Genomic DNA, 14466 nt, shown 5'->3' on the forward strand with positions numbered 1-14466 from the left:
AGTAATTACATGCACGCTACAGTAAACGGAATATTCCATGTACTGTACGTTACGGACAAAATTGTATACAACGCAACGTACGTTGCTATACTTCGTACGTTGCAGGTATAAGGTAATCGAAACTAGCAACTCCGTAGTGGATGGTGCTTTCCGTTTACAGGCTGAAATCGTCTCGTCACCAGCCAGGACACCACGTGCACCATCCCCACACCGGTCTATCGTACCTGCCCTGAATATTGCTCCTAGTGCTCCCTCGAACCTTCCTGGTAAACAAGGCGAGAAGGAGGTAGAATCGGTGGAGTCCAACGGATAATGGCCTCGCAACGTCGTGTTGACTTGACAGGACTTACCTAAGTAGTAGGTACAAGTTATCTGCTGACGGCATGGCCGGCACCCGTTTTGCCTGTTTGTGTTTGGTACGATTGGCCCCTTAGATGCTTGCAACCTTTCCTCACCACGTATATATACTCCGTTCCCGCTCTCACCTCATGTCGACTGCCTGCCTCTCACGGCGACAGCAGGACTTCGAGGGCCGAACCATCTCCTGGCTGCGATTCTGTGTGGTGTACATACTACAACGTACATTCCAGTCAAGGGAGTTTGACGCGTTTGGTCCTAAGGCTCCCTTGGCGTCGCATATCTGTCTGAATCAACCGCAACGCAAATAGCCTCTATATAAGTGTCCCAACCTCCCAGCCCTCCTTTGTTTCCCTCTTTGACTGCCCGTGTACGTTGTACATACACATACTCATACGGCGTACAATATCTCCTATCTTCCCATCATTCTTCTGTGCTTATCGGCTTGGTTGGGTTGTTTGTTTTAAATGAAATACTGCTGTGCCGTCGGTGCAATCTCGGGAACCACTTCCAGCCTCTTGGCGTAAGACGGAGAGTCGGAACGAAGAGACCAACTCACCTGCGCCATCTCTTTGCTCTTCACGCGATGTAGCAATTGCTTGTACTTTACAACGTACATCCACCCATACAACTCATACATACAACGTATAGCGTTGTCACGGATTCCGTACAAGTATCTGTACAAACCTACCTCACCACCCTCACCACCTCCTACCCTGGTATTACGCCAAAGGTACCTGGTACGTTGTACACAAGGCCAAGGTGTCTAGGTACCAGGCGGCGGGTCTCTTGGCGTCTCAGGCTTTCGGCCATTGTAGGCCCAGAAACTCTACCTACGCCTGATGGATCACATCTCGCCGGTGTGCTTACCTTCCTCCCTTTTTTCTAACCTCTTTTTTTCCCTCTCTTTTTCCTCTCTTTTTCCTCTTTCCACAACAGGCTCGTTTAGAACATGTCTTTCTCGCATAATTCTGATCACCCCACTCCCACGACAAGGCCATGATCTGTGGCCGACGACTTCGACTGGCTATCCCGGCCATCATCGTCGTCCTCTCCTTTTTCGGGTCCATCCTCTACCTCCTCGGGGCTCGCTCCCCGACATCTTTCAACACAACCATCCATAAGGCCTTGGAATGGAGTCAACGGAGCTCGGCCCAGGGTCATGGCCACCCACAGCCTGAGGCGGGCACCAACGACTCGCACCCCATCGACGACCTGATCAATGACGCCCAATCCGCTTTCAGGCAGCTACTCGGCAAACGCTCCCTCACCCTCGAGCAAGCCGCATGGCGATACCGCGAACGCCGGGGCCGCCATCCACCACCCGGCTTTGACGCCTGGTTCGCCGCCGCCGCCGAATCCGACGCCATCATCGTCGAGGACTTCTTCGACCGCATCCACCACGACATCAGCCCTCTATGGGGTCTCGAGCCCGCCGAGTTGCGCCGCCGCTCTCGCCACCACGAATCCGTCATCCGTGTACGCGCCGGCAACGTCGAGATAGATACCGCGATTAAGGGGGAGCTGCCTCATCGCCTACGCCAGTGGACGAAGCTGGTCGCCGAACTGTCCCCCCACATCCCCGACCTGGACATGCCCTTGAACACCATGGACGAGTCGCGCGTCCTCGTCCCCTGGGAGCAGGTTGCCGAATACGTCGACACCGAGAGGCGGGGCCGCCTCTTTCAGTCCATCGGCGACACCGTATCCGAGTACAGCGGCCTAGGCCCGAACGAAACCGCGACCGCCGCGTCCCCCGACGACCACCATCAGGACAAATACGACCCCAACTGGATCAGGTCCGAGCCCACCAAGTACTGGGACCACTTCCGTGTCGCCTGCCCACCCGATAGCCCCGCGCGTAACCTGTCCGCCTTGTCCTCCTTTGACGTCCCAGTCGACTACCCGTCGGGCCCGTCGCCCGGTTACACCTACAACGGCTACGTGCGCAATTTCACGGCGTCCCAGGACCCGTGTCTCCAACCGCACCTGCGCGGCATGCACGGCACATTCGTCGAGAGTATCAGCATGTCCACCACCCACGACATGGTCCCCCTCTTTGGCGAGTGCAAGCTTCCGCAGAACAACGAGCTTCTGATCCCCGGCGCCGTCTACCTCGACGACGACCTCACCAAGTACAGCGGCGGCAAAGGCCGGGGCGGTCCCTGGCACCGCAAGAAGGACGGCCTCGTCTGGCGCGGCGTCTCCTCGGGCGCCCGCAACAAGAGGCACAACTGGTGGCACATCCACCGCCACCGGTTCGTCCAAATGCTCAACGGGACCGCCATCTCCGCCGTCGAGGCGGACCGCACCACCAACCAGGCCAAGACCTTTGCGCTCGTTCCGCCGGACGTGTACGACCTCGACGTCCAGGCGCAGGGTCGGCTGGGCGAATGGGTGTCCAGCTTCGCCGACGTGGGCTTCGTGGACATTCTCTGCGACCCGCCCGACTTTTACGAGCACTGGTGGAAGGGGAAGCAGCGGCTCAAGACGTGTCGGTTCGTGGCGCCGTATTTTTCCGTCGCCAGCGAGGTGTCCATGGCGAAGCAGTACGGCTTCAAGTTCCTCCCGGACGTGGACGGGAACTCCTTCAGCGGGCGGTACAGGGCCTTTCTCCTCTCCACCAGCCTGCCGCTCAAGTCGACCATTTACGCCGAGTGGCACGACTCGCGCTTGTTTCCATGGGTCCACTTCGTCCCCTTTGACAACTCGTTCATGGACATTTACGGGATCATGGATTACTTCCTCAACGGGCACGACAAGGAGGCCGAACGCATTGCGGCCGAGGGCAAGACGTGGGCTGAGGCTGTCCTTCGGAGAGAGGACATGAGGCTCTATGTTTGGCGGTTGCTGCTCGAGTACGCGAGGGTGATTGACGACAACCGGGATCGGCTTGCGTTTGTGGACGATTGGCGGGCATGACAATAGATGATGCCGTAATGGCGAAAAACAATGTAGGAAGCAGTGTACGAAGACAAGACGGGATCCCCATCCGCATGGGTAATGGGGCGTTCTTAGAATCATTTGAATATGAAAACGGATTAATCGTAGGACGTCTATAATGGACGTCTCCAATGGCATCTATCTAGGGTATTGTTTCGCTGTGATTTTCTCTATCCTATATTACTTTTTGTCCCATCTTACAGTACGGCCCCCATTCCAAGTTTCTGTTATTCCTGGTCGCCTGTTGATCTAAGGCGCCACACGATTCATCTCATACTCGTACACAGTCTCATTCGACCCAGGAGCAGCTCCTTTGCTTGGCCCATCGGACGTACGAGGTCGGTTCTCATACTGGATGCTAACCTCGGTCGTCCAGGTAATCCCCCCTCCACCGCTGCCGTTGTCTGCGTCCTGGGGACTACGGCCCAGGATGCTGCTATCGCTCGCGCCGTCAATGTCCTTGGCCACGGACCGTCCGGCGGTAACGGCGCTGCGGTTGTAGAACCTGCTGTTGCTGGTGCCCGTCTTGAGGTAACCGCCGGTGCCCGGGGACGAGCCGGTGCGGTTACGAACGGTGCGGACGAAGCCGCGGAGGACGGGGATGGAGGCCGAGACGATGGTGACGTTGGGTTCGGCCTGGGACCAGATCCAGTAGACGGCTTGGTTGTACAGGTCTGCATTGGACGATTAGTATTTTCACCGGGGATGGTTCTGTCGATGGGAAATGGCTTACAGTTGGGGTTCCTGACGTCCATCAGCATATATCCTGTAATGGCCTTCATGATGCCCGTAACACCCGCGAGGACGCCCATGCTTAGGGCGATGGCTACGCTGATTCTCTCGGAGCGTTTCATTTGGAGGTTGAAAATCATCTTCCACGGCAGCAGGGCGAGGATGAAATCGCAAGCTGCCGAGTACACTGCGAGAAATAGTTCAGCACTCAGGTCACTGCAAGGATTCGGGAAAGGGGAGAAAAAAAAAGAAAAAGAAATATGTTAGAGGGCAGACTCACCAGCGCTAAAAACAGTAAATGTCACAGACTGCTGAAGATGCCAGCACGAGTCTCCTCCAATATGGCCCTGGTCCTCGGCGCCGCAGATGGCCTGCCACGTGGCGATGATGTGCACGGCAAACTGCAAGTTCATGGTGACCAGGAGGACCCAGATGACCTTGGCCTCCCACCCGCCAGGCATGAGGCGCAGGAGGGTGATTCCAAACGACGTCTTTGTGACGCCGAGGGCGATGGACTGGAAGTTGTGGTGGACACGCGCGAGGGTGATCTTCAGCATGCTGCCGGGGACCAGGAAGGTGACCATCAGCCAGGACATGTTGGCCGAGGCCAGCAGCACGAAGAGCCAGCCGGCGATGAGGACCCAGTCGTCCACTTGGAGGCCGACGTTGACATGGCGGAGTCGGCTGTAGAGTCGGAGGGTGAGGAAGACGGTCGAGACGAAGAAGAGCTGGAAGAAACCAGGGGTTAGCAAGCAAGGAACTCTGTGTTGGCCAGCAAGAACCAGGTGAGAGCCCCTTGGCTGTCCCTGATCGGAGGGGATTTAAGAAGGGAAAGGCTGGCGATCGTCACTTACTGCCCATGTCGCAGCGTGTACAAGCACGGACAACTGGCTGGGCGTCCACGCCATGGCGCCCGTCTGTTGGTGGGATGGTTTGGACGAGGACTCGGTTTGGACTGGACTGTTTGGGCAAAAGACTCCAGATCACATGATGTCCACCGACTGTGGGATGACGATGTTCAGATGGAGAAGCTCTGGAGGCGTCTGGGGGAAGCACTTGAAGAAGTACGTTGTAGCGACGCTCGATGGGGTCGAATCTTTGAATATATGACGGGGAACGATTCTTGGTTCCCGCGATTTCTCATCTCCCCTCAGGCCCGCATGCGGAACTTGACCCCCACGCCTTGCGTTTTCAGCTGCGATTCGCGGCTATGCCACGTATTAGAACGTTCGGCACTGGAGTCTCGAGGTTTCATTCCCTTTTTGAAAACATATGCCGGCACTAGCACAACGTACGTAGGTTGGTGATAGGTAGGGGTAAATTTCCTTCGATCCTCAGGGCTCAAATCTCAGGGGACCCTAGCCCCTTTTGCCGTCTTGCCTTGCCAAATTCATATTGTAGAATACAACGTACCACATCTTGTGGTTCATCATGGAGCGATTCGCGGCCGATATGCACGTGGTCAGGGTATTAGGCCGAGGAGGTGGAGGCAGAGCCGGGATGTGGCGTCGCTGTGCCGTCTCTCGGCATCCGGCACGTCTGGAAGGATTCTTAGTGCCGGAATGGCGGTTCAGGTACCATCCCCCCTTTTTTATTTTTTATTTTTTATTTTTATTTTATTTTTTTCGTCCTTTTTTTCTTCTTTTTCTTTTCCCATGTTCCATTGTCCCCAAGCTTCACCAGACGAATTGGGCTAAAGCGTGCATAGAACTTCTCTAGACTCTCCTGAGAAGCCCCCGTTTATATAAGTTTCTATAGGTGGCATTACTGTATTAATTACAAAATATGGAGTCGCGGACTCGGGTGTAAGTGCGATCCGGAGGAAAAGAGAAGAAAAGTCCGACGCTGGTCTTTTCAGGATTAATAAAGGGGATGTGTGTTGCTTCGATATTCCCACTTTCTGCAGGTTAATATATGCACTCCTAATCTTGGGATTTACTGCCTCACTCCTTTACTTGTTGTTTTATCCGCTCCTTTATCCGCTCCTTTACACATCTGGGGTCGCTTCCCGTCCATTGATCTTCGTTTTAATCTATTCACTCCTTTCTCCTTTTTTTGTCCCTCTTTTTCTTTGGTTTCTTTTGTCTCAGATCCCCTGATCGTCGCCCGCGGGAACACCATGACCCTTATGCGCTTCCTCGGCGCGGCCGCAACCCTGGCCCTCGCGGCCCAGGTGTCGGCTCAGCAGAGTCGGACCGGTTTCAAGGGTGTGAGTTCTCCCGCCCCTGCACACGGCACGGGGAAGAAGCAAAAGATCCTGACGTGACATATTATACAGTGCGATGCTCTCCTGGATGCCGGCCTGGAGGATATCCTGCAACTCCCGACTGATGTCGAGTACACCGACAGCGTGTCGACGTACTATTCGTCGGAGAACCGCCGGCTGCGGCCGCACTGCATTGTGCAGCCGCGGTCCACTGAACACGTCTCCGACGTCATCAAGGCCCTGAACGGCGTGAGTGGCGCCGGTAACTGGGACGTCGCCGTCCGCTCCGGTGGCCACAGCGACTTTGACAACAACGCCGTGAACCGCGGCATCACCATCGACCTCACCTTCTTCAACTCCACCGAAGTCGTTGGCGGAGGCTGCAAGGGTCGCTGGAGGGGCCACAGCACGCTGACCAAGGCCGTGGCGCAAATCCGCCCCGCGGCACGATGGGGTAGTGTCATCACCACGCTGGAGGAGTATGACCTGAGCGTCACCGGCGGCCGCTCAGGCCATGTGGGCGCAGGCGGCCTGCTCGTCTCGGGCGGCGCGTCCTACCACACCCAGCTCTTTGGCCTCTCGTGCGATAATGTGGTCGGTTACGAGGTCGTCCTGGCCGACGGGTCGGTCGTGGAGGCCAATGCCGACGAGAACGAGGACCTGTTCAAGGCTCTCAAGGGAGGTGGGAGCAACCTGGGCATCGTGACCCGCTTCGACATGCGCACCTTTACCACGCCCCCCGACGGTGCCTACGGCGGCCTGCTGTTCACCTCGTGGGACCACCTCGATGTCGTCGTCGACCAGTTTGTCGAGTACGCCGCGTCCATCGGCTCGGGCCACCCGGACCACGAGTTTGTCGTGTTCCGGAACGACGGGGGGAACCTGGCCGTCATGGTCATGGCCGTCAGCACGGATGGCGACGAGGACTCGCCGACGTTTGCCCCGTTCAACGAGATCCCCCTGACGGTCGACCGGAGGGCGAAGCAGAGTCTCAGCCAGATCGCCGCCTCCATCGCCGACACGGGCGGCTCGCACTACATCCCCTTCACCCTGACCCTCCAGGCCACGACCGAGATGATGAACAAGGCGGCCGACGTCTTCGTGGCCATGACCGGGGAACTCCACGCCGCCAACGTCCCCGTGTCCGTCAACTTTGTCTTCCAGCCTCTCCCCAAGGACCTCGAATCCGTCCCTCCCGGCAACAACATTCTCGGCTTCGACAAGAACCTCCCCGCCGATTCGATCCTCTTCGAGGCCCGCGGCACGCTGCTGGCCGAGGATGCCGGCTACGAGGGTATCGTCCAAGTGAAGATGGCCCAGGCCATGGAGGAGCTGAGGGCATTCTCCGCCGCCAAGCCGGGCCACTCGTCTTACCTTTACATGAACTATGCCAACCCGGAGCAGGACGTCATTGGGTCGTATGGTGCAGAGAACGTGCAGTTCCTCAAGGACACTGCGGCCAAGTACGATCCTGAGGGATTCTTCCAGCGGCGTGTGCCTGGCGGTTGGAAAGTTAGCCGTGTGTAATAACAGGCGTTCACTGAAAGTGTGCATGCCGATCTACGAAGTAATAGAAACGTTGTGTTCTACGACAGACTTGACATACCATACCCACTGCATAATGCCCAGCCGTCAGTGCAGCTCTATGCAGAATCTCCGTTATTATCCCCAAGAAAATTATGATGCAAAAACCCATCCGGGTAAAGGTCCTCTGCCGTTGGGCGGTCCTCGGGATGCCAGCGCAGGATCTTACGAACAAAGGCAATAAGCAACTCCTTCTCCTTTCCTTCCAGACGCCTTTCACGACTCTCAATGGTCTGATCGGGGATAGGCGTCGCGGCGATCCAATTTCCTTTTTGGTCATTAGCCAAGTTTTTGCGTGAAGCCAACCATCATCCCAAAGTCCATCAAACACCTACCATCCGAGTCCCAATACTGATGACATTTGTCGCTCAACTCGAGGAACTTCTTAGGCGGAGGGCCCAGAAGGGAGACCATCTCGGCAAGGTGCTGTTCGTCATTCAGATGGCCGTCTTTTACAGCGCGGAAGAGGCGGCCGCCTTCGAATAAGTCCCAGATCTGTACGCATTAAGGGGTGTAAGCCAGAGACGGATAAGGGCTTTGAGGACCACATGTGCACTTTACGTACCATGACCCCAACGAACCATATGTCTATTTTCGTATCCCATTCCGCGCCGATGATCATTTCGGGTGCTCTGTAGACACCCGGCATAACATCGCCAGAGTGCTTCTGACCCGGCTCTCCCAGGCGGGCAGCACCAAAGTCGCAGATAAGTGGTGCGCCATGGGTAATAGACATGGTATAAGAAAGGTGGATGGTACGATCAGCTAGTTCCTTACGAGAGGACGGGTTCTTTATTTCCGCCTGTTCGATTTGGGCGAATACCGCAGCATCATTGACTCCGAGGAGTATGTTGTTGGGCGAAAGGTATGAGATGCGTATGAATGTCACTGTATCTCTAGATAGTAGAGCGCGGGCCATACGATATAATACATACTTGTATGCACGACACCGACCTGATGCAGAAAGTCCAGGCCTAGTATAATCACCGCCAAGCTTTTCTGTAGGAGGTCCGGGGTGAAGCCGTTCCCTGGAAAGAGGCTGCGGAAATCCGTGTATGTCAACCCTAGTGGAGTGAACAGAAGGCAGTCATGACATCCAGAAGGCCCTTGGATTCGGAAGTTATCCAGAACCACGCGAAGTCATTCCTTTCCGGGATGCTCGGCGTCAATCGACTTGATATGGCTGGATATAGCTAGTTAGCTACTTCGTTGCTGGCGCCTTCTTCCCCAGTAACGCAAACCTTGAGTGTTAAAAGGATATTTTCCCTACATCATAAGGAGCCTCCGATTAGCCGGATTGTATTATGTGTAAGGGGTTCTGTATGATTTCCAGACTTCGTATACATACTGGAGATCTCGGCAGAGCCAGACGGTTGATCCGGTGCCATAACCGAGCTTTGCAACCACCTGATACCTAGACTTAAAGACCTCTCCGAGTCGTACGGGATAATATTTTTCGGCTTTATAACCTGGCACGGTCTCTTCTTCAATTTTCTGGCTCGCAGGAATCAACTCGAAGCCAGTGCTTGGAAATGTTCTAGCCGGGGCAACTTGGGCAGATATTTCCCGCGCAATTCGCGAATGAGGTTGGAGAACGGTTCTCTGTATGAGACTTGGGCGGCTGTAATGGGTGACGCGACGAAAAGCCCAGTGCCTTTGTGTGCTGAGCCGAAAACACCCTGAAAACGAGCCCATCACGCTCATGGTAGGGATGAGGACTGGGTGCCCCGCAATTTAATTCGAGATGCCATGAAGTAGAGGCACGGAATATGGAAAATCTAAGATCCGGGGGAGGTCTCACGTCCGTGTAGAGTGGACGGATCGAGCGATCGCGACGAGATCCAATACCGTAGGTAGACAACACAACACGTCTTTTCTCCCTTTCTCCCCGCCTTGCCCACATCAACTTTCTCTACATATATGAAGATTATCTTACTAATTAGTCATGTGACACATTATCTACAGCCGCTTGATTTCGGCGGCCAGTCACATCGTGTGTGTGACTTCAATTATCAAACATACCCAATGCTCTCAGTACTGCCGGTACCCGGGCCTAGATTTCCATGTTAATATATGACATGATTTAAAGGGAAACACCGATTTGTATAGTGAAAATCATAAAAACATGGTTAGAATCATGTTGCTCCCAGAAATCATATCGGAGTAGAACATGGAAATCGACTAGTCTGTATAGAAATTTATATGGCTTAAGACAACTAACCAATCAACGACATTTATGGTTATAAAGATATACCTCGATTAAAATAAGGTACCATCAATTAAAATGCACACGACGCACCCAGCCTCCTATCCCCTTAACTTGCTATCCAGCCACCAGTTCAATATCAATCAATTGATTCCCGTTATGGAAGAGGGTCCTGTGTGGAAGAGGTCCTGCTGCTGTGAAGAGGTCCTGCTGCTGTGAAGAGGTCCTGCTGCTGTGAAGAGGTCCTGCTGCTATAGAAGAGGTCCTGCTATGGAAGAGGTTAGCTTAATAGGACTCTGTGGATAGGACTCTGTGGATAGGACTCTGCTTACCTCTATTATCGTGGAAGAGGTCCTGCTGCTATAGAAGAGGTCTGCTATGGAAGAGGTCTGCTATGGAAGAGGTCTGCTATGGAAGAGGTCTGCTATGGAAGAGGTCTGCTATGGAAGAGGTCTGCTGTGGAAGAGGTTAGCTTAATAGGACTCTATGGATAGGACTCTGTGGATAGGGCTCTGCTTACCTCTGTTATCGTGGAAGAGGTCTTGCTGTGGAAGAGGTCCTGCTATGGAAGAGGTCTGCTATGGAAGAGGGTCCTGTGTGGAAGAGGTCCTGCTACTATAAAGAGGTCCTGCTGCTATGAAGAGGTCCTGCTGCTATGGAAGAGGTCTGCTATGGAAGAGGTCTTACTATGGAAGAGGTCCTGCTATAGAAGAGGTCCTGTTATTATAGAAGAAGTTAGCTCTTCGTCACGATCTCTTTAGGGGTGGGAAGGCTCTGCCTAGGAGGGCTGTTATTATAGGCTATTGTTATAGGCTGTTATTATAGGCTATTATTATAGGCTGTTATTATAGGCTGTTATTATAGGCTGTTATTATAGGCTGTTATTATAGGAGGCTGTTAGGTGGAAAAGGAAGATCTTAAAGGAAAAGAAGAAGATCCTAATCGTATTAATTGAGTCACACGGCAGAATAACCACCGCCTACGCTGCTGCTCCTGCCTCCCGAAGATATCGTGGAATCGCGGAAGGACCTACTACCTGTTATATAAGGTAGGTAGGTACGTTATAGGTATATAGGTACAACCCTTAGCCCCTTACTCGCTATTAGTTAGTTTCTAGGTTATCTGCCGGTTAACATAGATCCACGCCTTCGGGACATGATTTCGATGCGTATTAACATGATTTTGATCCATGTTAGCATGATTCTATGCAAGTTATCCATTTTTTGCCCTGGAAAACCCATGGTTATCATGATTCTAGGCATGAAACAAGTACCCCTACATGAAAATTCTGATCCTAGGACCCCCGCTAATGCTATTAATAGTTCGAGGCAACAGTTTACGCCTCAAATTAACGCCCTACACTACCTATAACTGGGCAGGTAAGTGGGTTATAAAATCCGTCGCTCAACTCGCAACAAATTCTTCTCGGGCATTTGATGTCATTCGCGCTTCGGCACTACTCCGTACGGGGCATATGATATACCATTCCTTCATACTTACATCAAGCCCGCCGCTGGCTCTACTTTGGTCTCTGGATTAGAAAGATACACCGGAAGTATACATTAATCTCATCGGATAATGAACCCAGAAAGCGTAAGAACGGAACTCAATCCACCCGATTCGACCTACAATTCTATACACATATCCCCATTTCGGTCCGAAAACTCGTGCTCGGCCTGACGAGGATGCCGGATGTTAGAACAACGGCTTTGGGCAGAGGCAAAGTTGCCAAGCTTCCCCGCAAGAAGCGTGCGGCGTGGCCCAATCGGTCAGAGAGAAGAACGCTTGGCCGGCGATCAGAATACGGGGCTCCGACGATCCCTTCCCTTTAATAACATCCAGTCGAACGTTTGCAGCTCGTATCGGCCGAAGGACGAGACTATGGGGTCTTTTTTTGGTTATATCCATCCATGACGTCTCGTATTCCCTTCCTTTTCTTTTTGGGCCTGACAAGACATCTATCGGTGTGCGAAGAAGAGTCAGCAAGTCGACGTAGCGTAGCAGCCAGGCAACAACGCCAACCCCCGGACTGGACTTATCGGCTGGGCCGCCCCGCGCCAAGCGTCGTTTGTTCGTCTCGGCGGTCGGCACTGGGCAAGCAACTGTGTAAGCGAGCTCAAGGATGTTATTTTCATCACCAGACTCATCTCGATGGATGATTGTTGCTGACATCCTCAGCTTGACGATGGAGATTAATGCCACATAGTCTTGCAGATCATGGTGCCTTGGACCCTGTCCCTCGAGGGTATAAAGGGAGGGCCCTTCCTCGATCTCTAGTCTGCGTCTTGTCCAGGCAAGCAACGTGAGCAAACCAAGACTCCAAGATCTTCAAAATTCAACCAACTCTCGTTTCTGAACAACAGTACTAGATCTCTTGCTCTCAACCATCATCATGATGCTCAAGTCTCTCGTCGCCGCCCTGGCCATCACCACCCCTCTGGCCTCGGCCGTCGGCAACGCCCGCGTCGTCAACTCGTGCGACTTTGAAGTCACCCTGTGGTCTGTCGGCAGCGACATTGACGGCCCGTTCCATCTCGAGGCCGGAGGCGACAGCTACACGGAAGTGTTCACCAAGGACCCCGTCACCGGCGGCAAGGCTCTCAAGGTGACCCGCGACCGCGACGGCCTCTACACTGGCGATCCCCAGACCATCTTCGCCTACAGCCTTGATGGCGACAACATCTGGTACGACCTCTCCAACACATTCGGGAATGCGTTCCCGGGCAAGAAGCTCGTCGTGGAGAGCGCGAATGACGACTGCGACGCCATTGTCTGGAACGATGGGACGCCTCCCGCTGGAAGCCAGGTCAAGGTCTGCACGGCCTCTGACGATGTCACGTTTACCATTTGCGCCTGAGTACAGAGTACTGGTTAATTGAAGGGGGTTCGAACTTTGAAGGATCAGATTCATCAGAATGTCGTGTGTCGGAATAGCTATTGGATTGATTGCAAGACTGTGTCGCACCCACGTAGTGGGAACATTCGAATATAAGCAACGTTGATTTAGTGTCCGTAATTTTCCCGTGCTCCGGTTCTTTTCTACCGTAACTACTTTCTCTCTAATGGCCGGCGAGTCGGAGGCCGGGGACCCACTGCTCCGATAACCCGGGTCAAAACCGGCCCCTCTCTCGGAGGCTGACAATCAGAGCCATAGTAACAACACTATCCCCGGGGACAAGCTGCCGAGGGGATCGTTTCTAGTGGCCACGTTATATCTTTACGATATTCCCGTCACCATGTACACGAATCTGTCTCATACACTCTCGTCTACTTGGTGCATACCTGGGTGTATTGCATCCAGGACTCAGATGAGAAAGTTACACAGCCGTCATTTTGCGCAGGCGTTAGCCAAGTTAGAGTCTGACCAGGCCCCGATGGATTCTTCTCAGTCCAAGAGCAGACAGCAGAAGCTCTTATAAACATTTCACCCCGTGCCGATTGCATCGAGAGTGACTATGGTGTAGAGGTTGGGGTTTATTCTCCTGGGAACGGGACTCGCGGGAGATGGAACTTTCATTTGTCGCAGAGGTACGTACATATATTCACCAGGTCCGTGCATCGACAGAAAAGTCACAGAGACCCACAGTGGATGAAGCGTGTCACGTGATATGTACACTTGGAAAGCGCGAATTAGCTAAGCATAGCAAAGTGGAAGCTCCTGGCCTCTTTGTGTAACCTCGCGTCATTCCATCACAGAGCGACGCAGGGAAGAGATGATTCCCGTCACAGCAAAGTGCGCACCTTGCTCCTCGGACGGATTTCACCTGTTTTTCAACACTTGGCCTTGGGGCTAATATACCGATCTTTGGATACGCCGCTGCCTAAGTCCTGGGCACTCGAAAAATGCGACACTAAGATGGGAACCCGTGAAGGAGTTGGCGACGGCGGTCATTCGAAAGCCCTCACGGGGATCTGGGGGTTCCCGGAGTGGCAGAACCATACCTCTTGACGTACGTACGTGTACTGGCCTTCCACCTCGACTGGATCAAGCGGATAATCGATGGTTCCTGGTTATGCTGCCGCTGCGCACCTGCGTCGGCCTCCCTCGTTGCTTTCGTTCGACTGCCACTAGAATCTTACCTCTCCAGGCCTCCAAGACCAGATATTGTCATATTGAAGCCTTGTGCCAGGTTCAGGACTATTCACTGGTCACGCGGACCCAAAATATGCTGGGCAACGGACACTGGGTGAATATTTGGTCCGACAAGAGCAACATTCCCAACTCCAACCTACCTCGAAGCCATGAAGCCTCTGAGGAGGCCTCACGTCGGAGGTACGGTGTACGACGCGGGCGATCAATTCCTTTCAGGGCACGACATGATGTGTCTTCGCTGGCCAGTCAAAACTCCCACCGTTTGATCTATCACTTGGCACCCAAACAGACCGAGTTGAGAACTCGAAGACAGTGTCGAGACGGTGACACATTTCAGGTGATACA

At 53.7% G+C, this 14466-nt stretch overlaps 5 protein-coding genes across 5 annotated transcripts; 3 read left to right on the forward strand and 2 right to left on the reverse strand.

Annotated features, from left to right (window-relative positions):
- Window positions 1-1356: 1356 nt before the first annotated feature.
- ACRALDRAFT_2025103 (glycosyltransferase family 90 protein) lies at window positions 1357-3279 on the forward strand (the record flags this gene model as incomplete). Its single annotated transcript, XM_071020288.1, has 1 exon — window positions 1357-3279. One exon carries the CDS (start codon window positions 1357-1359, stop codon window positions 3277-3279), a length of 1923 nt encoding a protein of 640 aa, XP_070876291.1.
- A 270-nt stretch (window positions 3280-3549) lies between these two features.
- On the reverse strand, window positions 3550-4940 carry ACRALDRAFT_1067902 (uncharacterized protein; the record flags this gene model as incomplete). Its single annotated transcript, XM_071017497.1, has 4 exons — window positions 3550-3974; window positions 4034-4219; window positions 4313-4760; window positions 4887-4940. 4 exons carry the CDS (start codon window positions 4938-4940, stop codon window positions 3550-3552), a joined length of 1113 nt encoding a protein of 370 aa, XP_070876292.1.
- Window positions 4941-6053: 1113 nt separating this feature from the next.
- Window positions 6054-7765, forward strand: ACRALDRAFT_2131719 (uncharacterized protein; the record flags this gene model as incomplete). The annotated part of the gene is made up of 2 exons (XM_071024024.1): window positions 6054-6241; window positions 6311-7765. The coding sequence occupies exons 1-2, from the start codon at window positions 6152-6154 to the stop codon at window positions 7763-7765; spliced, it is 1545 nt and encodes a 514-aa protein (XP_070876293.1). The 5' UTR covers window positions 6054-6151.
- A 116-nt stretch (window positions 7766-7881) lies between these two features.
- On the reverse strand, window positions 7882-9778 carry ACRALDRAFT_2039739 (uncharacterized protein; the record flags this gene model as incomplete). The annotated part of the gene is made up of 5 exons (XM_071020982.1): window positions 7882-8090; window positions 8158-8317; window positions 8388-8624; window positions 9194-9347; window positions 9759-9778. 5 exons carry the CDS (start codon window positions 9776-9778, stop codon window positions 7882-7884), a joined length of 780 nt encoding a protein of 259 aa, XP_070876294.1.
- Window positions 9779-12295: 2517 nt separating this feature from the next.
- On the forward strand, window positions 12296-13041 carry ACRALDRAFT_1060676 (uncharacterized protein). Its single transcript, XM_071016281.1, has one exon. The coding sequence runs from the start codon at window positions 12421-12423 to the stop codon at window positions 12883-12885; it is 465 nt and encodes a 154-aa protein (XP_070876295.1). The 5' UTR covers window positions 12296-12420; the 3' UTR covers window positions 12886-13041.
- Window positions 13042-14466: the final 1425 nt, after the last annotated feature.

This window comes from Sodiomyces alcalophilus, assembly GCF_042370955.1.
Source record: "Sodiomyces alcalophilus JCM 7366 unplaced genomic scaffold ACRALscaffold_2, whole genome shotgun sequence".
In the NCBI taxonomy this organism is placed as follows: Eukaryota; Fungi; Ascomycota; class Sordariomycetes; order Glomerellales; family Plectosphaerellaceae; genus Sodiomyces; species Sodiomyces alcalophilus.